At 38.4% G+C, this 24348-nt stretch overlaps 1 protein-coding gene across 4 annotated transcripts in view; it reads left to right on the top strand.

Annotated features, from left to right (window-relative positions):
• Positions 1-16871: 16871 nt before the first annotated feature.
• The window catches only part of LRRK2 (leucine rich repeat kinase 2), a 149538-nt gene continuing 142061 nt past the window's right edge, over positions 16872-24348 (top strand). For all 4 annotated transcript variants that reach the window (XM_061640340.1, XM_061640342.1, XM_061640341.1 and 1 more), the window contains exons 1-3: positions 16872-17339; positions 17487-17572; positions 20972-21081. In XM_061640340.1, the coding sequence (XP_061496324.1) occupies positions 17018-17339; positions 17487-17572; positions 20972-21081 (518 nt within the window). In that variant the 5' untranslated portion in view covers positions 16872-17017. The remainder of the gene's footprint in view (positions 17340-17486; positions 17573-20971; positions 21082-24348) is intronic.

A 24348-nucleotide genomic window follows, 5' to 3' on the forward strand; every position in this document is an offset into this window, starting at 1 on the left:
GGAAAGGAATCAAAGGATCCCTTTCTTCAGTCTGAGGCTTTTCCAGGTAGGTAGGTTGGGGAGTTCACCAAAGCTCCTTTCAGCCATGCTAATTTCCAGCTTGTGAGCCACCTCCTTAGCAGATCATGATACATAAGAATATTAAAAAATGGCACCTCCTACCTACAACCTGAAAAGGAGCAGTCTATCCTGCCAACTCAGGGTTCTATTTCCTTGTCATGCTGCACACACAGAGCAGGCCCTATTTGCAAGTCTAAATGAAGATAAAGAGAAAGCCTGGCAGATCACCCCAGGAAGGGAATTCCACAATCTAGGCAACACCACTGAGAAGGTTCTCTGTTATATATGTCTGCCAATCCTCCACTGACAGTGATATGTAGAGAAGGGCAGATCTGAAAGGTTCGTATGGAAGTAGACAGCTTGTAAGATCTATTAAAAAAGTCTTTCTTGAACCCCTCAACCTGTTACTTTATTGACTTCTCCACTGCAGTCTAATTCTCTGCCATCCCTTCTCCCCACTCTGTGATTGCCCTGAGTACTCATTGCAAATCTCTTCTCTTAACATTAACTAATCATAAATCAGGAACCTTAAGGTCAGCAGCCATCTCTCTTGCCACTGCACCACATCCTTAGTTCTTTTTAGTCTGAATGCACTTAGAAGCCTCTGCATTATTAGGATTCGCAACTGCACGGTGCATGGAGGCTATACATCCAATTCTGATTGAAGAAAATTATTGTCGCTCTCAAAGGGAACAGTCCCTGGGTCATGGAGATATATGATATGGGACCAATTTTCATTTTGGGGTTGAGGAATAAATACACTTTTGTTGTTAAGTTTTCTAATTGAGCAGTGCTTTGAACTTTCCTACAGATGAACTGGGAACTAGTAACCAACTTCAGCATCACACTGGTCTTTAGGAAAATCAACAATGCCATCTCATTTATTTTATAAATGTATGTATGTTTACTTGGAAATAAGTTCCATTGTGCTCAATGAAGTTTACTACCAGGCAAATATGCAGAGATGATTGCAATTTAATGACCTGAAACCAGCACTTTGAACTGTAATATGCTGACATGAGCAAGCTGTTGTCAAGAAGCTGGATGCTGAACCATATGAACCAGCTGAAATTTTCAAAGACTTTTCAAAGGTAGCCAGGCCCCATGTGTAATTAGGAAATTCACCAATGCCTCTGGTCAGGAGACTAGAATTATGCACTGAAAAACATTGTAACTGTAAAAAGGCCTAGGAGAATGGTGATTCCAGAAAAGTATAAGCAGAGAAGTTCAGTAACGTCTACATAATGTTTTTGTTGTCTTCTTTTCTGAATGCAGTCATTGTTTAGCATAACTTGAGTTCTCATAATTGCATATAATTAAATGAAGTAAAATTAAGTGTGACTGGCAGGATAAAAGACTAGGGTACTAGTGAGAAATACGTGGCCTCTCTGTGTGCAAGTGTGACATTCACTCCAGAATTTAGGGCATTAGCTTACTATTCTATTAGAGAGCAGGCTAACTCATATACTTAAATGGAATTGCTATATGCTAGAGGTGTGGGGGGCCAGTTCCAAAGAGCAGTCCACTTTTCTCTTCAAGAGACAAGCCAGAAAGGGCAGACTTCCTGCCAGGGAGTAGTACATCAGTATAATCTGAGGTCTATGTAATAAGCCCCACATTTTGCTGTTTCATGAAGAGGGCAAACTATCCTAATGACTGGTGAACTCAATCACCAAATTAAATGTGAAGAAATAGTATTCGTATTTGAATGTGGTTAATATAACCACATTAAATTATATAGTGCAGAAATGAGCTGACGATTATTATGATTTTTGGGAGAGACAATTGTATTATGGAATTGTGTTCATACTATAAACCCACCTAAATGGGACTGCCAATACCATCTAGTGAGGAGAGCCTTCCCCTCAGGGAGCAGCAAAGTGATCCGAGACCTGTTTGATGTGCATAAGCCCTATATTATGCTGTTTCAGACCTGCAGGGGGGAAAAAGGATATAGAAACTACAAATCAGTTATCTAGAACTGCATTCTGCCATCTTGACTATTTCATACATTAGAATAGGTGTTCCCAAACCGTGAGCTTCATTCAGGTGGTCCACAGCAGGTTTATAAAAATATAACCAACAATCATACAGCACCTAGCATAGCACATTGCTGTTGCTACAACATACAGAAAAATCACTAAGTGGTCTTCCAAGACCTTCAGGAATTTTAAAATGGTCCATGGGGGGAAACGTTTGGGAATCACTGCATTAGAAAGATCATTACTGCCTTTGGAAAATAGTATTTTTATTTATTTATTAGATTTATATTCTGCCCTTCCTCCTAATAGGAGCCCAGGACCATTAACTTTTTCACCCATCCACATTTATTGAATGTGTGAGGGGGAAGTAGGATCATGCCCTTTGGCAGAGGCCCCGCTGTTTGCGCATTCAGTTTTAGTATTAAAGGGGGGCATGCACATACAACTGTATGCATATAGATTTCTCCACACAATTGGGAACGTGGGGTAATCAGGTTTCCAAATTTTGTGGAGATGTGTGTACATGACAGCTTAGGATGGCCACTTACACATTGCTAAAAAAAACATAGATGTACATAAAATTTGCATCTGCTATATATAGAGATGTAAATTTTGAAATAATTACTATAATTTAAATAGAAATGCAATACATACAGTCCGTGACCAGGTAACTTGTGTAGTTGCTTAGTCTATTGTCTACGTACTGTTGATGGTCAACTTCAAGGTTCCTACTCTCTCTTCTTATTTTTTATCTTTTTCTTTTGTCTCTGATGCAGACATCAAGTGCAAAATAAATATTTACCACATCACCACAGGTTTGAGGCTTTAAACTTAGTTGACAGAGAGCCAGAAGAACTATGGACTGAAGTCAGGGACATTATCAGGGAAGAATGCAAAAAAAAAAATACCTCTGGTTAAAAAGAGAGAAAGACCTCAATGGATGACTGAAGAAAATTGTTAAAGAGAGAAGGATCTAGCAGGGGAGCGCAGCTATCATATACCCTTGACCGAGGAACGGTACACTCCTTCTATCTGGGATGGTCGTCCTCTTCCACCGAGCGCGGAGCTTCGGGAGGGACGCACATGGAGCGGTGAGGGAGGAAGGGGACACCCGCCTAGTCAGCCAAATCAGCTGAATCAACCCTGGCGATCAATGGCATGACAGATGTCGCAGCCAGATCACCCTCACATCCGTAACTAAGCAGTGGATTGGAAGATGGCGATCTAAGCTACAGCAGCTGTACTCTCACGCTCCTTCAACCTTCTAATTTATATGTGAGTTTAGCTTTCAAACTTTTAATTTTTAACTGACATCCATTTTAAACCAGAGACTTTTAACCTACATCGCTCATAATCTACAGAGATAACCTTGATACAAGAATTTTAATTGACTAGAGGCTCTATCTTATGCCGACTCCGGGAACTACTATAAACAAAAACCAACAAGATAAAGATAAAAAGAATTATTATATCAACATCCCTCTACCCATTCTTAATGGACTTATAATTGAGGGTAAACGTGCCGGGGAAAACAAGAAAGTAACAAAGCAATTAAGACTGAAAAAGTTTATCTGGTAGCTACTCACTGACAACACCCAGATTTTAAAGGAACAACGATAACAAACTTCCCCTTTGAACTAATACCAATATCTTTAGCAATTTCTACTTGGAAGCTGTAATAAACCCAGTTTGATCACTATTCCCGTTAAAGATCAGATTATGGTTTAAAGAACTGGAAGTAAACAATGGTTCTTACCAGAACAGCCTATAAAAACTTAGGTATTTCACCTAATGAAGAGCTCTCATCAGTACGTACAAACAATGCAATGAATCCCAAACAAACGCAGCTAAAAATAACACAATTCTACAATACTACAATTCTACAATACAAAAGAAACATCAAAACAAGAAATAGAATTCAACTTTAATGCTCCAGTAGAGACAGACAATAAAATAAATGACTGGACATTAAGTAATATAGACCTTTTTACAGATAAAGCCCCTGAAAATGGAATACTAAATCTTGCGCAAGAGCTTCAAGCAATAGAAGCCTTAAAAAATTCCTTACATTTAGAAGAAGTCAACCTGAAACAGAATTCATTAAATGAGATCTCATACAGTTCCATGCCTCCATTAGAATCCTCCTTAAATGAAACTTCAGCTGAGCCGACAAATTTAAAGGTACACCATCCACTAAACCTCTTCGAGGAAGCTAGACCCGAGCCAAATCCACTGGACGAAGCCCTATATACCTACAACCCACATGCCTCTATAATGCAACAAGATGATCTTCTTAGTCTTATTTTAAGGGATAGCTCCCCTAACTTTGGAAATGCCGATACTTCACAGACTTCATCGTGCAAGGACTTAATTACAAACAAAGCATGGACCTCTGCAGTAACGCAATCTTTAACTCAAATCTCAAATTTCGTTGCCAAATCTATTTCATTACTTACTACATTAACAAATTGTATAATGAAACAAGAAAACAACAAATGTGAGAATAATGGAAACCCTGATTTTGTATCCCAATCAACGCAAACTATGCCCATGGAGATCAAATACTACATTAAGAAACGCTCCAAAACTAAACAACATCATCAAGATCATCGCATGAAATGTAGCAAAAGAAAACCTCAAACCAAATCCAAATCACAAATGAATTTTGAAAGCTTTTTAAACTAATAGACCCTCCATGTCAACAATCTGAGAAAAAAAAGAAAGGGAAAAAACGAAAGAGAAAGAGAAAAAGTAAGAAATCCAAAGCTATCGAGCATTCAACCCAACTAACTACAAGAACAAAGCCCTCTATATCAATTGACCCTACACCCGAATTAGAGCCATCTGAAGACAAAACCCAACAACCGCTAAGGTCCACTTCCCAAAAGAACTTACAAAAAAATCACGAAATAGAAAAGGATAAAAATTTAATATATCCAAAAATGAATCTAGTCTTAAATAAAAATAAATTGGCGTTTATAAACTTTCCGAAACCCAAGGGTATGCTGAATTTAAACGAACGCAAGCATCATTTCTGCGGACTAATAAAAAGATTTCTCCATATTAATCTTACATTTGATGAAATTGAAGATATCAACTACTTATTCTACAACTACGTAAACTCCAGAGCAATAATTTTGTTCTCTGAACCCAATACATCAAATTTAATATATCGAAAAAGATCACAACTTTCAAAGCATACAATATGGATCACGAGAGTATTCGAAAACCATGCTTCTCCTTCACGATTTTACGCAGAAGTTGATTCCTCCCTGTCTCTGCAATCTCTCTATAAGAATCATCTAGATCCGCTGCAAAAATTACCTGAACATTTGGCAAATGAGAGACTATCATCACAAACAGAATATCCAGACAATCAAACAGAGACTGATACAAATCAGGTAATAAATTTAATAAAGAACCATCATTACTTACCTGAAGAATTGCTCCTCATGGATTCATACGGCGAACTTGACTGGAAGTCACAATCTGAGATTCTTGGCAGACTGAAAAAATTAATCACAACCCTGGAAAATAAAAGAAATTCTGGTAGCCAACATCCTTTATTAAAGCCTCCGATAGAGTCAAACTCTCAGACTAACTTAATACTACCAGAACAAGAAATAAATAATCGACACGAAATTCATTTACCAACACCAGCTAAGACATCTACACTGACTCATGTAACCTTGCAAACGAATCATTTAACATCTTCTGATATTTGACTCAATAATAGTCCATTAATGAACAAATTAAAGATAGTATCCTGGAACATCGCGGGGTGGAAAACCAAGATAAACGATGAATACATAAGAAATTTCTTGTGCAAGCATGATTTTATTTTATTACAAGAAACCTGGGCGGTGGAAGAAATCAGTCTAGAAGGCTATACATCTTATTTTAGCACCGCATCTACAAATGATAAGGGTGGACGCCCAAGTGGAGGTCTTACCATTTATATCGCAACTTCACTCAGAGTCAAGTTCATAAGGCAACACATCCTAAATAAATTGGCGTTAGCCATCGTTTTAAGATTTCCAAATTTCTCTCTAATAATGGTCAACGTCTATCTCCCTCCATCCAGAGACAAAAAAATGACTAAAAACCAATTGGAGTTATTAGAACTCGAATTAATAAATCTGACCTCAATTTATCCAGAAATGCTGATGATTATAGCTGGCGATTTTAACGCCAGGATCGGATCATCTGATCTGTCTCTTTATACTAAATATCATCAGCCATCTCCAACATTCGAAAGTGAACAAAACATCCCATCTAGAAAATCAAAGGATGAATGAATAACTTATGCTGGCTTTTGCCTAATGACCTTGACTACTAAACTTAATCTTGTTTTACTAAATGGTCGTTCAAACGGTGATACAGAAGGTGAACTTACCTATTTTTCTGTTAGAGGCTCCTCCACCATAGATCTAGTTTTTGTTTCTGAAGAATTATTCCATTTAGTTGAAAATTATCGAATTATGAACCGCCCTGAGAGTGATCACTCCCCAATATCTTTTCTACTAAATCATAACGATAATTCTATACATCTAAAACAAAACACATTTCCAGACAGAAAAGTGGACATTTGTGCTGAGAAGATTAGATGGCGGCCTAAGATAGAAAAAGCTATAACAAACAGTTTAAATTCCCCCGAATTACAGGCTATAAGGGTTCTTCTTTTATCCCCCTTCTCCTTGTCTGAACCACTCCAGGATTTCCAAAATTTGATGGGAATTATACAAACAATTATTCAACAAAACCGAAATGCTACAACAAATGGGGTTGCCCATAAATCCAAACCATGGTTCGACAAGGAATGTAGAGATTCACGTAATGATTTGGTCGATCTATATCATAGGTATAAAAATAGTAGATCCCTGACTCTCTTGCAAACATATTGTGAAGCAAAAAAGAAATATAAAGAAGAAAAAAGAAATAGAAACAGCAGAAATATGGCAACGAATATTAATGGCTGTCAAATTGAAAAATTCTAATGTTTTTTGGAGCTTAATTGCCCATCAGCGGCCAAAATCTAGTCTTAAAATAAACTGTGTAATTCCATCTACAGATTGGGAGAGTTACTTTTTAAATTTCTACCAAGCAAATGACGATATGCCAGCTCCGAACCAACATCCTCTAAATGAGGTACCTTCTTGGCCTCCAGTAGCTGAAGATGAAATCTTAAAGCTTATAGCGCAATTAAGACCAAATAAAGCTCCCGGCCCTGATAACATTCCGAGGTTTTCAAAACAAACGCAAAATGGTGGGCTCCTATTCTGGCAGCCTTCTTTTCATACATCGACCATTCAATGAAGATACCTAAGGACTGGGGTGCTGCAATAGTCATCCCAATCTATAAGAAAGGTCCACAATCTAATCCGGCCAATTATAGGCCAATAAGCCTCCTTAACATTATAAGTAAATTATATACAGCCCACCTCTACTCTAAGTTGACCACATGGATGGATCAAAATGATATATTAGCCCCCGAACAGGCAGGTTTTCGTCCTAATCGATCAGTATAGATCAGTATAGATCAAGCTTTGATTTTACAACATTTAGTACAAAAATATGCGAATAGGCCAGACGGAGCTTTATACACTGCATTCATTGATTTAAAGAATGCTTTTGATTCAGTGGACAGAGTCAGCTTGTGGGTAAAACTAACTAAGTTAAAGATAGACAAGAGATTACTCTTACTGATTCAAGAACTCCATCATAACACCTCTCTTCAAGTAAGAACTAACAACAAGGGCTACCTCACAAACCCAATTCCAACATTTAAAGGTCTTAAACAGGGCTGCCTGTTGGCACCCCTATTGTTTAACATCTACATTAATGATGTAGTATATAAAATAGCTTCCATATCTTCTCACTCGCCGATCTTAGCAAAGACCCCGAGAAACACCCTTCTTTATGCCGATGATATGGTTCTTATTTCTAAGACCCCAATAGGCTTAAAACGACTAATGTCACAACTATCTGCATATTGCTTGTCGGAGAAGCTGAATATAAATTATCAAAAGACAAAAATAATGACCTTCACTAAAAAAAGATCTATGCACCGTTGGGTAATTAATGGCAACGCCATTGAACAAGTTAATTCCTTTAAATATCTAGGAATAACCTTTCAATCATCAGGCAGCTTTCAGCTACATAACAAACTTGCGATGATTAATGCAAAGAAAACATCGAAAGCATTAACAACCTTCTTTTATACCAAAGGAGGACAATCTATCAAACCTGCATTGAAAATTTTCAACGCAAAAATTATTCCGCAGCTTACTTTTGGGTCCCAAGTGGACTCCAATGACAATCTATCTGAACTAGAAACAGTTCAGAATAATTTCCTGAGAACAATTATGGCGGTCCCAAAATGTGTTTCCAACTGTGTACTAAGACTTGAGTTGGGTGTACAAACAATCGCAACTAGAGTATGGTGGTCCAGAATCAATATGTGGTTAAAACTAATGTTTGAACCGATAGGCCTAGCTCCCCATATTCTAAAGGACAATTGTGAATCGACCTGGGCAAACAACATACTAAACAGAGTAAAAAAGCTTGGCTTCTCTATTCAAGCAATTAACGAATTAGGTTTACTGGCCGCTCGATCTAATATTAGACAGCGCCTAAGTGATATTGACGTCCAACATCAGCTAATGCTAATTAAAAAACAAAGATATAATTTAAGCTTTTTAAAACCGATGTCGTATATATCGGACCTCACAATTCCAATATCGGAAAGCGTTTACCAGAATGCGTCATAATGTCCTACCCTCATCGCTGCTAGATGGAAGATATAATAATATACCCTATCAAGAGCGTCTCTGCCTATGTGGATCTGGAGAAATTGAGATGAATGCACACATACTGTTACGTTGTCCATTTTATCACTCCCAAAGATCACGTATAATTCTCCCTCTTATAGACTCTAAACCGCCCAGATCAGAAGCCCACTGGCTAAATTTTCTATTAGACGATCACTCACCTGAACGAACTTTGGCAGTGGCCAAATATTCCTTAGCTGTAATAAATCAAAGAAAAATTATTCAAAACAAATCTGAGTAGTAACAAATTTTACATGATTTAAAAGAATCTCAATTCTGTCTGTTTCTTGAATTATAAAGAACAAAAACTCTGTACGAAGAAACTTACCATACATAAGATTAGCCATTTTTATTTTAATTCTTTTAATACTTATTGTTGTTAAATGAAATTTGTATATCCATTTATATTGTATCTTGTCAATTTAAATATATTGTGCTACGAATTGGTCTTGTGACCGCAATAAAGGAATGATGATGTGAAAGAGAGAAGGAAAGCAAAAGCAAAAGAAGATAGAAACATGGTCAGAACCCTAAATGCAACAATACAGTGACTAGTACGTAGGGACAAAGAAAACTATTACAATAGTTATTGTATAGAAATAGAAGAGGACAACAAAAAGGGAAGAACAAGAGCCCTATTCCAAAAGATTAGAAAAATGAAAGGGAAATTTAAACCAAGGGTAGGGATGTTGAATAATCAACAGGGGAACACACTGACTGACTGAGATGAAATAAAAGGAAGATGGAAGCAATACACTGAAGAACTCTATAAAAGAGATGCAAGAATGACAGATTCATTCACAGAGGAACCATATGATGAAGAACCAGAATTTTAGAATGTGTGGTAAAAGCTGCATTTAAAATACTTGGAAGAAACAAATCACCAGGAATAGACGGCATACCAATAGAGTTGCTACAAGCTACTGAGACTGAATCTCTCAAAATTTTGACAAAAATTTGTCAAGAAATATGGAAAACTAAACAATGGCCCACAGACTGGAAATGTTCAATATATATCCCAATTCCAAAGAAAGGGGATCCTAGAGAATGCAGTAATTATCGAACTATCGCCTTAATATCCCATGCAAGTAAAGTAATGCTCAAGATTCTACAACAAAGGCTCTTACCATATATGGAGCGAGAAATGCCAGACGTCCAAGCTGGATTTGGAAAGGGAAGAGGCACCAGAGATCATATAGCAAACATACGTTGGAGAATGGAATGGAGCAAGGAATTTCAGAAGAAAATCATCCTGTGCTTTATAGATTACAGCAAAGCCTTTGACTGTGTAGATCATTAAAAACGATGGAATGCTTTAAAAGAAATGGGGGTGCCACAGCATCTGATTGTCCTGATGTGCAACCTATACTCTGCACAAGAGGCTAAGGACAGAATATAGAGAAACCGATTGGTTCCCAATAGAAAAGGGTGTGAGACGGGTGTATTTTGTCACCCTGTTACTTTAATCTATACGCAGAACATATCATACGGAAAGCGGGATTGGACCAAGAAGAAGGAGATGTGAAAACTGGAGGGAGAAATATCAATAATTTAAGATATGCAGATGATACCATACTACTAGCAGAAACCAGTAATGATTTGAAACAAATGCTGATGAAAGTTAAAGAGGAAAGCACAAAAACAGGACTACGACTGAACGTCAAAAAGATTAAAGCAATGACAACAGAAGATTTATGTAACTTTACAGTTGACAATGAGGACATTGAACTTGTCAAGGATTATCAATACCTCGGCACGGTTGTTAACGCTAATGCTAGGAGCCTCCGAACCAAGATGGGAGAACTGGAGTGCTTGGTCTTAGAGAAGAGCATTGAGATAGTGAGCATAACGGAGACCTGGTGGAATGGAGAAAACCAGTGGGATACGGTTATCCCTGGATATAAACTATATCGGAAGGACAGGGAAGGACGTATTGGTGGCGGAGTCACTCTATACGTGAAAGAAGGCATTGAATCCAGCAAGCTCGAAACCCCAAAAGAGGCGGACTCCTCCACAAAATCGTTGTGGGTTGTGATACCATGCCCCAGGAGGGATTTAATACTGGGAACGATCTATTGTCCCCCTGATCAAAATGCTCAGGGAGACCTTGAGATGAGATATGAAATTGAGGAAGCATCCAAACTAGGAAATGTGGTAGTAATGGGTGACTTCAACTACCCAGACATAGACTGGCTGCATATGTGTTCCAGTCATGACGAAGAAGCAAAATTTCTAGATAATCTTTTTTTTTTTACAATAATTTTTATTCAAATTTTCATAAAACATACAAAACAAAATCATAAAACATTCAAAGACAAAAAACAAAACAAAAATGATTAAACAAAAAAATAAAATGTTGACTTCCCATTTGTCGCAGATCAAATCAGTTATAGGTCTACAATATATAACAATCCTGTCTCTTAAATTATATTATAAAATCACTTTCCTCCAGTAGTTATCTTAATTAATCATCAAATCTCATAAACATTACTTTATTCTTTCCACAAAAAGTCAAAGAGAGGTTTCAATTCTTTAAGAAATATATCTATCAATTTTTCTCCAAATAAACATGTCGATTAATCCATCTCGTTAATAATAATAATAATCTTATTGTCATAACCATAGTCCAAATAAACATATCGATTAATCCATCTCATCAAAATCTGTTAAGTCCAATAATTTCAATAGCCATTATTCCATTATCCCTATTAATTCCATCTTCCATCTTCAATAGTCCTGTTAAGTCCAGTAATTTCAGTGTCCAATCTTCCATTATCAGTATTCCATAATAATCTTGCTGTCATAGCCATAGTCATATAATAAGAGTCTGATGGGAATTTCCTCTATCCCAAATATTTTCTTGCCATCGATTCTGAATAAGTTGCTGAAATATTGTTGTAAAGTCATATCTCTGTTCTTCTTTTTTACAAAATGCACTGGCTCATCTCTTGAGAGTTTTTCCATTGTCACATGGCTGCAGTTAATTCCATAGATTTTCTCTATATCAAGCTCCATCACGTCATTCCAGTCCAGAAGATTATCCAAGCCATTGATAACTTTATCTCTAATATCTTCATTAATTTCTTCAGAGATAACGTTAAATTCCAAACAGTAGATTTTATTTCTAATATCCATAAACTCCAGATCTTTTTCCAATTCCACATTTGTTCCAATATCCAGGGCTTGTATCTTCCCTTTATTTTTTCTTTTCTCATCTCTGATCTCATTCTCCTCTCTCACAGGATCCCCTATTTCTTTAAGCTCCTGCGTCATTTTGCTCAATTCAATTTTCAGCTCCTTACTGCCCTGTCGCAGGGTTTGTTTCGTTATCTCAATCTCATCCATTATTTTCTGAAACATAATTACTTCCAGATTCTCAGCCACTTTCTTGATTGCCATTTTTAAAACCACGAAAACAAAACAAAACAAAAATAAAGAAGAACCACTTCTTATTTCAGCAACAATTGGGTTAATATTCCAGGCTTGATGACATCACAGTATAAACAGAGCAGCCTGCCTTATCTCTCTATGTTCAAGAATACAAAACAAATTTAGTTCCCAGCATCAAAACAGTTAGAAGCAGATTCGTCAAAATAAAATAGACCAAAAAGAGAATAGTCCCAGACAATATAATGTTCCTCGGAATAGAAATCCCTCTTCTGTTTATATCTTTAGAATGCACTTCCAGGACAGCTTTTTGCAATAGAAACAGAGATAAGCTGTTAATTTCGTGAATAACAGAGAAGAGTTATAGCTCACCCAGAAGTTCTTTAAAGCTGATTCATTTGACAAATCTCTTTTTGCTGCAACAATTTAAACCAAATAAAAAAAATAATAGAAAGAAGGGTGCTTGCCTGTTAGTCCATTTTCTCTTTGAAGAAAAGATAAACGTATCGCATTAATCAGATAGAGCTTGTTCGGAAGTCCGTTCGGCATTGCTGGCTGGACCTTTTCTCATAAATTAGAAAGACTTCCGGGAAGGGTGACTTCGCTTGTGCCTGCTTTTGAGACGGGCTCCCACCTCAAAAGAAGCTTATTCAGATATAAATCAGTCAGAACATTTTTTTTTTTGACTGATGAAATTTCTCCCGGGCAGGGAGAAACGTAGAGATCAATCTCAAAAGCCTGTCTGTTGGGAGGACTGGATTTCATTAATTTATGAGAAAATTTCTAGATAATCTAAATGACTATTCCCTAGACCAGTTGGTCATGGAACCGACCAGAGTGACGGCAACTCTGGACTTAATCCTCAGTGAGGACCAGGACCTGGTGCGAGATGTAAGTGTTGTTGAACCGATTGGGAGCAGTGACCATAGTGCTATTAAATTAAACATACATGTAAATGGCCAATTGCCAAGAAAATCCAACACGGTCACATTTGACTTCAAAAGAGGAAACTTCACAAAAATGAGGGGATTGGTAAAAAGAAAGCTGAAAAACAAAGTCCAGAGGGTCACATCACTCGAAAATGCTTGGAAGTTGTTTAAAAACACTATATTAGAAGCTCAACTGGAGTGCATACCACAGATCAGAAAAGGTACCACCAGGGTCAAGAAGATGCCAGCATGGTCAACGAGCAAAGTCAAGGAAGCTCTTAGAGGCAAAAAGTCTTCCTTCAGAAAATGGAAGTCTTGTCCGAATGAAGAAAATAAAAATGAACACAAACTCTGGCAAAAGAAATGCAAGAAGACAATAAGGGATGCTAAAAAAGAATTTGAGGAGCACATTGCTAAGAACATAAAAACCAACAACAACAAATTCTATAAATACATTCAAAGCAGGAGACCATCTAGGGAGGCGATTGGACCCTTGGATGATAAGGGAGTCAAAGGTGTACTAAAGAACAATAAGGAGATTGCAGAGAAGCTAAATGAATTCTTTGCATCTGTCTTCACAGTGGAAGATATAGGGCAGATCCCTGAACCTCAACTAACATTTGCAGGAAGGGATTCTGAGGAACTGAGACAAATAGAGGTAACAAGAGAGGAAGTTCTAGGCTTAATGGACAATATAAAAACTGACAAATCACCAGGCCCGGATGGCATCCACCCGAGAGTTCTCAAAGAACTCAAAGGTGAAATTGCTGATCTGCTAACTAAAATATGTAACTTGTCCCTCAGGTCCTCCTCCGTGGCTGAGGACTGGGAAGTGGCAAATGTAACGCCAATATTCAAAAAGGGATCCAGAGGGGATCCCAGAAATTACAGGCCAGTTAGCTTAACTCCTGTCCCTGGAAAACTGGTAGAAAGTATTATTAAAGCTAGATTAACTAAGCACATAGAAGAACAAGCCTTGCTGAAGCAGAGCCAGCATGGCTTCTGCAAGGGAAAGTCCTATCTCAGTAACCTATTAGAATTCTTTGAGAGTGTCAACAAGCATATAGATAGAGGTGATCCAGTGGACATAGTGTACTTAGACTTTCAAAAAGCGTTTGACAAGGTACCTCACCAAAGACTTCTGAGGAAGCTTAGCAGTCATGGAATAAGAGGAGAGGTCCTCTTGTGGATAAGGAATTGGTTAAGAAGCAGAAAGCAGAGAGTAAGAATAAACGGACAGTTCTCCCAATGGAGGGCTGTAGAAAGTGGAGTCCCTCAAGGATCGGTATTGGGACCTGTACTTTTCAACTTGTTCATTAATGACCTAGAATTAGGAGTGAGCAGTGAAGTGGCCAAGTTTGCTGACGACACTAAATTGTTCAGGGTTGTTAAAACAAAAAGGGATTGCGAAGAGCTCCAAAAAGACCTCTCCAAACTGAGTGAATGGGCGGAAAAATGGCAAATGCAATTCAATATAAACAAGAGTAAAATTATGCATATTGGAGCAAAAAATCTGAATTTCACATATACGCTCATAGGGTCTGAACTGGCGGTGACCGACCAGGAGAGAGACCTCGGGGTTGTAGTGGACAGCATGATGAAAATGTCGACCCAGTGTGCGGCAGCTGTGAAAAAGGCAAATTCCATGCTAGGGATGATTAGGAAAGGTATTGAAAATAAAACAGCCGATATCATAATGCCATTGTATAATCTATGGTGCGGCTGCATTTGGAATACTGTGTACAGTTCTGGTCGCCTCATCTCAAAAAGGATATTATAGAGTTGGAAAAGGTTCAGAAGAGGGCAACCAGAATGATCAAGGGGATGGAGTGACTCCCTTACGAGGAAAGGATGCAGCATTTGGGGCTTTTTAGTTTAGAGAAAAGGCGGGTCAGAGGAGACATGATAGAAGTGTATAAAATTATGCATGGCATTGAGAAAGTGGATAGAGAAAAGTTCTTCTCCCTCTCTCATAATACTAGAACTCGTGGACATTCAAAGAAGCTGAATGTTGGAAAATTCAGGACAGACAAAAGGAAGTACTTCTTTACTCAGCGCATAGTTAAACTATGGAATTTGCTCCCACAAGATGCAGTAATGGCCACCAGCTTGGACAGCTTTAAAAGAAGATTAGACAAATTCATGGAGGACAGGGCTATCAATGGCTACTAGCCATGATGGCTGTGCTCTGCCACCCTAGTCAGAGGCAGCATGCTTCTGAACACCAGTTGCCGGAAGCCTCAGGAGGGGAGAGTGTTCTTGCACTCGGGTCCTGTTTGCGGGCTTCCCCCAGGCACCTGGTTGGCCACTGTGAGAACAGGATGCTGGACTAGATGGGCCACTGGCCTGATCCAGCAGGCTCTTCTTATGTTCTTATGTAGACAATAGTCAAGGTATCAGAAGAAGGCTAGTACTGGGGAGGGCAGCTGTGAGAGAACTAGAAAAGGTCTTCAAATGCAATGACATATCACTGAACACCAAAGTCAGGATCATTCAGACCATGGTATTCCCGATCTCTATGTATGGATGTGAACATTGGACAGTGAAAAAGGTGGATAAGAGAAAAATCAACTCATTTGAAATGTGGTGCTGGAGGAGAGCTTTGCGCATACCATGGACCGTGAAAAAGACAAATAATTGGGTGTTAGAACAAATTAAACCAGAACTGTCACTAGAAGCTAAAATGATGAAACTGAGGTTATCATACTTTGGATATATCATGAGAAGACATGATTCACTAGGAAAGACAATAATGCTGGGAAAAACAGAAGGGAGTAGAAAAAGAGGAAGGCCAAACAAGAGATGAATTGATTCCATAAAGGAAGCCACAGACCTGAACGTACAAGATCTGAACAGGGTGGTTCATGACAGATGCTGTTGGAGGTCACTGATTCATAGGGTCGCCACAAGTCCTTATCGACTTGAAGGCACATAACAACAAGAACATTACCTGGGGAAGGATGTATGTTTGCAGAAACTGTTTCCCCTTTTGTACTACAGTATCAGCAAAAACTAAAAATTACTGTTGTTTCTTTTTCTGGCTTGTATCCATCAATTGTGGCAACTAGCCAAGAGAAGTGTAATCAGTTGGCATTGGCAATTACATTCCCAATAACATTCACGGACCATTTGATGGATACCCCAATGGTCTTCGCCAGACAAGGAACACACGCTGACAATTTGGCACAAAAGGCAAGAGCCTTTAAAGAAAAAAATAGGCTCAAGGAAGGCAGGGATATCCGTTATGTTTATGATCAGGTATATTGCGGATTAGGTAGCCTTTGATCAAACTGAGGCGAGAGGCCTCCAGCAGCATGCCTTTCCTTCAACCTTCAAAGACCTTGTGACCATGAAACTGCAACCCCGGGCTGCCCTTTTCAAGAATGGCCAACGGCTACTATTTCCCCTGCATTTAGGATCTGGAGGGTGTGCAAACAACACCTCCCCAGGCACGCACGCCTCCCCACCGTTTTTCCCGCTCTCGCAGTTGCGAATTGGTTCTAATCTGCACACTCTACAGCAGCTTCGTTTAACGCGAAGCAGCTCAGCGGCTGCTGCTCCTCCAATCTCCCCGAGGATTGGGAAGCGAAGCTGTCAAACTGCCGTCTAACTGATTTCCCGCCTCTTTCTTCTTTCCCTCCCTCTTTTCGAGTTCGGACGACCAATAGAGAAAGTGTCAGCGCCCATCTATGGGCACTTGGTGTGCATTGCATACCTCCCCCCCTCCGCCTTTTCCTATCCCAGCCTAGTCATCGTGAAGGGGGGAGAGGAGAGCAAAGCAGAGCCTTCAAAAAAGCTTGTCACTTCCTCTCCTCTGAGTTAGTTGCCTATGTTTACTGGGGCTCGAGGCCGGGCAGATGTGGCAGGAGGTGGCAAGGCAAACGCCAGGAGCCCGCGAGAAGAGGAAATTCCCACCCGTCCGGCGGCGATGAGCAATCCTCTGTGGAGAAAAGTTAGCGGCCGAGCAGACATGAACAGCAACAGAAGCAAGAGTAGCAGCTGTAGCAGCTGTGAGGACGAAGACGACGAGAGGAAAGAAGCAGCCCTAAAGAAACTCATCGTCCGGTTGAAGAATGTCCAGGAACAGAACCAGATTGAGACCTTGGTCCAAATCCTGGAAGATCTTCTCGCCTTCGCCTCATTGCAAAGGGGTAAAATTTGGCGTTTGTTTGCAAGTTTGGTATACCTTGGCGTAAGCAGGGTCTCCCAGGTCCTTAAGATCTCATGCGTGAGCTGTGTAACGTGGCAAAATCACTACTTAAGTCCCCCCCCTCCCTCTTTTTCTTGGTCTCGCTCAGGTCCTAAGTTATTCAGTGGCAAAAATATCCACGTGCCTTTGCTGTTGGTTTTGGCCTCTTACATGAGCGTGGCGAGCGTGCAACAGGTAAAAACAACTATTAGTTTCTCTACCCACTCCTACTTTTTAGGGAATGCACTTATTTTCTGTAATCCAACCTTATTGTGGGGTGATGTCCACTGTAAAGCTTTATATAAGATAGAAATATAAAAGTGACGCCCAAGTGAAAATCCTAGATCCAAAGATGCTTTTTAATGTTTGGGGAAATCCAAACTCAACTCATGTCTGTTTCTAAAAGGAATTCAGCTTCAGTGCTGCAATGAATTATTCTGAAAGTCATGCGGTCAGTGTATATGCAAGGTACTTGAAAATGGAAAAACAATACAGAAAGTTTTGTGACCCACCCTTTACAGACTAACAAATGGTATAAGTTTATGACATAATATATATTCCTATTTAAGGTGTCATGGGACACTTGCTGTTTCTGCTGCATCACACTAATGCAGCTACTGCAAAAACAAGTGACTTGAGTGTTCAAGTTCAACTATCTTTATGGTTGTGTAGTAAATACTGTTGATCTTGTAAGGCTGTCTGTCCTTTTTTTCCTCCCTGTCAGGGCACCTGTAGCTTTTAACAATTTGATGGTGGACAACAATGTAACCCATGACATTTTCATGTCAGAAAAAGTGCTAACTGTTAAATATGTGCAGCCACTGTATACTTCAGCATGGTGGATTGCCATAAGGAAATGATCTCATAACAACTACTGTCCCATTTTGGTTAAATGCAAGTGAGAAGGAAATGAACTCCTCAATTATAGGTCTTAAGGTTGGGCCTTGGTGTTCTAACAGGCTACCCCACTTTAAAAAAAAAACACTTAAAGGAGAGTTATTCAATTTTGCTTGACTTATTAGCACTGAAATATGAAACTACAAATCTTGTCAAACAAAGTTGTTAGAAAGCGTGAATACAAAGTAGTTTGAGAATGAATGTCAAGAAATTTACACGTCTGTTCCATCCAGAGTGGCTCTTAATCAGCTGATAGAAATTGTTTCAACTTTAAGAACATATCTGCATGATATATTGTGAGTGAAGACTCTCACACCTCCAGCAGTGACTTTAAATAGAGGAAACAGTTGGACTGCAAACTGTAAATTTTAAAATGTAATTATGTGGGTATTATTTAGTTATCATAATATGAAGAGTTTTTTCAGACAGAAACAAACAAGGAGGCAGGTGACATCCACTATGTCCTATCAAGAGTCTTGGTCCACTTGTTCTTTTTGTGCCTGTGAAGCTCTCTCCATTTTGGTTTGCTATGCATGAATATGAATGAAGCGTTTCTTGCTCTTTAAAAATCACTGTTTAGGATTTGATCCTTCTGCTTAAGGCTTTGGGTGTAGTTGATGATTACATATTCTTGTAGCCTTTTTTCATTTGAGCAAATGAATATTCCAGTCTCTGATTAGCTTCACAGCTGCGATACAAGCAGCAGTGACTTGTGCTGTAAAGCCAAAGGTGCAACCTACATAAGACAATTATGTTGCTCTTCATTAAAAAAGAGCTGTAAGCCCTTTATAAAATCAGCAAAATTGAGTGGTTAAAGCAGCCTTTCCCAACCGGTGTGCCTCCAGATGTTGTTGGACCACAACTCCCATCAGCCTCAGCCATTGGCAATGCTGGCTGAGGCTGATGGGAGTTGTGGTCCAACAACATCTGGAGGTACACTGGTTGGGAAAGGCTGGGTTAAAGTTTTTCCTTCAGAGTGTGAGGGAGGAGTCTGAAGGAATAAGGGCCAGGAAATGGTTGATCACTGCACTCAAGAACATAAATTGTAAAATAGTAGGTCAGAGAGAAGCTTAGCTCAGGAATGCTAGTTTTTATGTGCAGGGATTCTTTTTTGTAGGGAAGCATTCAAACCAACCACCAGCAGCCTGAAATGAAAGATTCCATGAGAGGTTTTTTCCCCACTTGATTCTGCTGATTATCTAAAATGGCTCTAAGTTGTGTTGTCACTTGAGGAACAAGGCTGCCCTAAGAGCCCTTTAATTCTACTGCAAAGAATTTCTGGCAACCCTCACTGTCTTTTCATTCCCTTGCTGCTCTCCAAAAGCTCTTTGTGTAACACTCCTAAGAGATGCAAGGGCTTTTCCCCTGCTGTAATGCCTCATTGCTAGTAACTCCGTCTTCAGAGCTTGGGATGTTCCTTTTAGATAGTTTTATAACTGTTGTGTTCTGTTTATTTATTGTGTTATGTTATGTACATTGTTGAGATTTATTGTTTTGTTATGTTTATTTAAAATGTGATGTACTTTTCCTTTTAATTGTATTGAATATGAATTGTATATTATATATTGTATTTGTTTTTTATGGTGTAAACCGCCTAGAGAGCTTCGGCTATGGGACGGTATAGAAATTTAATAAATAAATAAAGCACCTGATGGTTCCTAGGACCAGGAGAGAAATAACACGGGGGGGGGACCTGGGCCAGTCTCATCATATTTTGTGTTATGTTGGCTTGTATGTATATTGGTGTATAGTTAAAAACAAGAATAAAAAAGAAGAGGAAGTAAAAACCAAAGTTTCACATGTTAGTGGCAGTGTATTTTGTCTTTTGAAATGATAATAGAAGTAGGAATATCTTTAGCTGAATTGCATTGACTATATTAACGTCCTTAGGGTAAACTAAGGGTTTATATTTTAGAGTTCAGTTTGTGAATATTGCTAAAAAAGTATTTGAGTTAAAATGCAAAAGTGTACTTGCACTGCTATCATTTGTGAATTGGTCACTTGCATAAATGGGCAGGATTCCCTGAACACAGAAGTGTCTGGACTCTTTTCAAATAACACTTCCATGTTTATTCCAAGGAGACCTGACCTTTGAACTGGAGTGATGTAGACATTGATTCCATGTTGTCTCGCCTTCCAATTATTTGATGACACATGAATAGACTCAATGCCTCCCTGTGTATGACCTGTATTTCATTATGAATTACCATGCAGAAGCCTCTCTTATGGAAACTTGAGTAATGTTGGGAAATCCCTATACATGTGAATAAATCCAGTCTCCCACAATGTAATGTGACAATAGTAATAGCCACCACCAATTTTTGTTGTTATTTTAGCTGTCAATTTGAATGATAATTCAAAGGCACAATGAAAATATCCAAATTATGCCATGGGAGCAAGTCTTAAAGTGTATGTAAATTTGTATATGTGTGTTTGTAAATATCTACTGTGTACATAGATTTAAGTGTAACACATAATATTTATGAAGCAAGATATAAATTAAAAACCCTCAAACTGGTTGCCTAGTTAAAAAGATTTAAACTAGCACATCAATCTGAATAGTGTAATAACATGTTTGGGAAAATGGACTGAATCAGCCATTGTTACAGTCCATCCTAAGGACTTGGTACCTAGAAAATCTTGCGGTTGTGCAAAAAATGTGTACTTTGAAAACTAGTTGTGTTTTTTGCTTTTAAGGTGGGCTGGTCACTCCTTTGCAAACTTATAAAAATTTGCCCAGACACTCTTCATTACTTGGCAGCTCCTCAAGGTGTTGGAAAGGATTGGGAAGTGCTCGGTGTTCACCAGTAAGTACATTAAAGTTTTAAAAATAGCATAAATGTGTACAATTCAGTGTTCCTGCAAAACTGAAGTAGAAAGGAACTGTTGCTGGAGAAATTTAATCTTCTCCTTTAAACCTTTGTTAAAATAGTTCAATTTCTGAACAAAACCAAGCAAAGCATGCTTCTGTCATAGCTTTGGGCCAAGGATCGTTTACAACAGAATGCAACATTGAAACAGCTCATATTGGAGGGAGGTGAGAGAAGAAAAGCTGTGTGATTGAGAGCCTTGTTACCTGGCTTGTTATTTTCAGCTGGGTAACAGGCTGACTGATGTGGCTGGTTCTGAGACTCCCCCCTCCCCCTCATATAGTATTTTTGCTGGTTCTTTCTTTCTTTCTTTCTTTCTTTTTATAGAGCGAAATGTGTGAGGCTATATATGAATTTGAAGGTATTGATTCCTGCGTGTTCGTAGGGAGAGCCTGATACTTGGATTGTGTTTGGTCCCTTGGATGAGAGATGAGGGAAGTAGGTGGCGTTTATAGGTGGCATTCACGTTCATGGAATCTTCTGCCTCCTTTTCTTTTTAGAGGGGGGGGGAATAGATGAAGTGTCATTGTTCAGTGTGTTAGAAAGTTGTAGAAAGTGGTTTCTATACCTCCCAGGGTGAGAGACTGCTATTGGGGGTAGATTTAGCCCACCCACTCCAACCTCAAGTGAGAGATAAGGGGGGATGCATGGTAACAATATTTTATCAAGAGGGTGTTTTGTGTATTGTTGCATGCTTATATGTCAACATTTGTCCAGGTTTGCCTAAGTTCCATGGTGTAGACATGTGAATGTTGTTGACTGAGGATGTGGGATTGAATTATGAGGGTGCTTGCAGAGTGTGGAGAGTGATTTGAGGGTGTGCTGAAACAGTACATTTCAATATATCAGTTTAGAGTATTGATTGTGTTTGATGAGAGTGTGTTGGTCGTGTAAGGGTGTGCTTGATTGGAACTGAATGCTATGCATTTTTAGCTATAGTTAAATTAAGTTGCATTTATTGCTACAGAGGGAGTTGGAAATTTGTTTAATAGCACGATTGATTTGTTTAATAGCACAATTGATTCATGTACAGTGTTTGGGGAGAGTGAGTTTGTTTTCTTTTGCCTGATAGTCAGTCATGTTGTTTAAACAGGTGGAATTTATACTTTTTAGTTGATTTCCATTTGTAACATTTTACTTCCTGATGTTTATAGAGGATATTTTGTTTAGTTGTTTACTACTGATTTTTCTTTGTATTTTTGTAGCTAATTTTTATGTATAATGTTTGTTTTGATACTAAAGAGGATACTTTATTTAATTGTTTTATACAATGTAGAAATTCTCTGGGTTGGTTTTTTTGTGGTATTTGCTGCTTATTTAAGATGTTGTAAACTGCTTTGAGTTTTCTTTAAATATAAGCAATGTATAAATTGTCCAAATAAAATATTTATTTACTTGTTATTTAACAAAATTCATGTACCGCTTGAATGTAAAGACCTCTAAGCAGTTTACAAAAACATTAAAATTATCAATAAAACAATTAAAATAAGTAATTAAAACAATTAAAACAGTTACTAACCAAAAAAAATTAACAGATCAACATCTGTGTGTGTGGATAGGCTTGCCTAAATAAAGTTTTAAGCAGGTGCTGAGAGGAATATAGCAAACGTACCTGCCTGATGTCAATAGGCAGGGAGTTCCAAAGAGGAGGTGCTGCCACACTAAAAGAATGATTTCTTACAAGTGCAGAACAAGTATTTTGTGGCACCTGTAACAGTGCCTGTTCTTCAAACTGAAGTGCTTGAGGTACGTAAGGGGTGAGGTGGTCTTGCAAGTAAACTGGTTCCAAGTAGTTAATTAACAACTACAATATTTTTATTTATTTATTTGGCCTAAGAATTGTTGTGTATATCCCCATTTAAGATTGTGGGGTTGTTCTCTGAATTTGGAAAGAAATCCCTAGTATGGTGAACCACTTTATATTTATAAAACAAATTGTTGTGTTTAGCCTTGTTTTATTCTTTAGTGCTGGGATGGCTTTAGAGTGAATTTGTATCATTGTTATGTGTTAAAGTTGTTTATATTTAACTTATTGTAAGTTACTTAGAGAATCTATATTGTGAAATACTATGTTTTGGGAAGTTTTTACTGCAAGAATCCATATATTACAATAAAAAAGTGAATAATAATTATTGGCAGTAGACTTGGTGTGTCTCTCTTAACTTAATAGCCAAATGTGTGAATAGTGCTCAGGAGAACAGAAGAGTTGTAAAGACAATAGGCTGATGTGTATTTTTGCATGTTGTTGCTCTGGGCCTGAATATAACTTCTGGTGCAGAATTAACTTTATTTCATTTCTTAAAGCAATCATCCAGTCGTATATATTATTGTGCAGAATCAGTGGAGCAGTTTAGGTTATTTTTGATTCTGGATTTAATGGCTTTAAATCCAGATTCCCTTATACAGTAACATATACTCACTTGAAAATGTAGTAAGCCAGACCCATTGTGTTGGGGTCTCTTCTGCTCATCCTGCTGAGTGGGACCCTGGGCTTCTGCCCCAAAGTTCTGCCCTGATGACACTACTGCTCAGAATATATTTCGCTTCCAGCATACCTCAGTTTCCTTCACACATACCATTGTACTACTTGTAGGAATTGTGTACTGTATAGGCATCAAAGGAGCAAGAGTTTTTGCACAGGAAATTGACTTGACATGTAGGTTTCTTTGTGGGGTTAGAAAGATCTAATTTGAGTGAAAGCTGTGCTTCTCTTCTATGGTGTAGAAAGGGCCTGGGTGGAAGGTATGGAGAAGATGGGCTTTTTTCCTCATGATATTCTTAGTTTTACCTAAGAGCATAACTTTTTTAAAGAGTTTTTAGCACGGTAATAGGTCCATCTCCTTTCTTTTCCACATGCAGAGGGGAAAAAATCACTGAAATGTTATATTAAAGCTTCTTCTGTCTGTCCTATATCTTAGTATATCAATACCAAACATGTGACCTGGATATACTAAAACAAATCTTTAAAACATACGCACAACAGAGCAGCACTGTAAGGTGATAACACTTTTAGAAAATGTTTGTCCCTTTTTAGAGAACAAACTTTTTTGTTTCTGATTAATCTCGTATCTGGCAAAAGGGACTACAGTCTATGAAAGCTTATGAAATAATCAATTTGTTAGTCTTTAAGATGCCACCAGACTTTTTGTTGTAGAACTAGACCAAATCTACACGGAACGGTTTACCCAGATTAACAGCAGTGTT

The sequence above is a fragment of the Rhineura floridana genome, chromosome 8 (assembly GCF_030035675.1).
Source record: "Rhineura floridana isolate rRhiFlo1 chromosome 8, rRhiFlo1.hap2, whole genome shotgun sequence".
Classification (NCBI taxonomy): domain Eukaryota; kingdom Metazoa; phylum Chordata; class Lepidosauria; order Squamata; family Rhineuridae; genus Rhineura; species Rhineura floridana.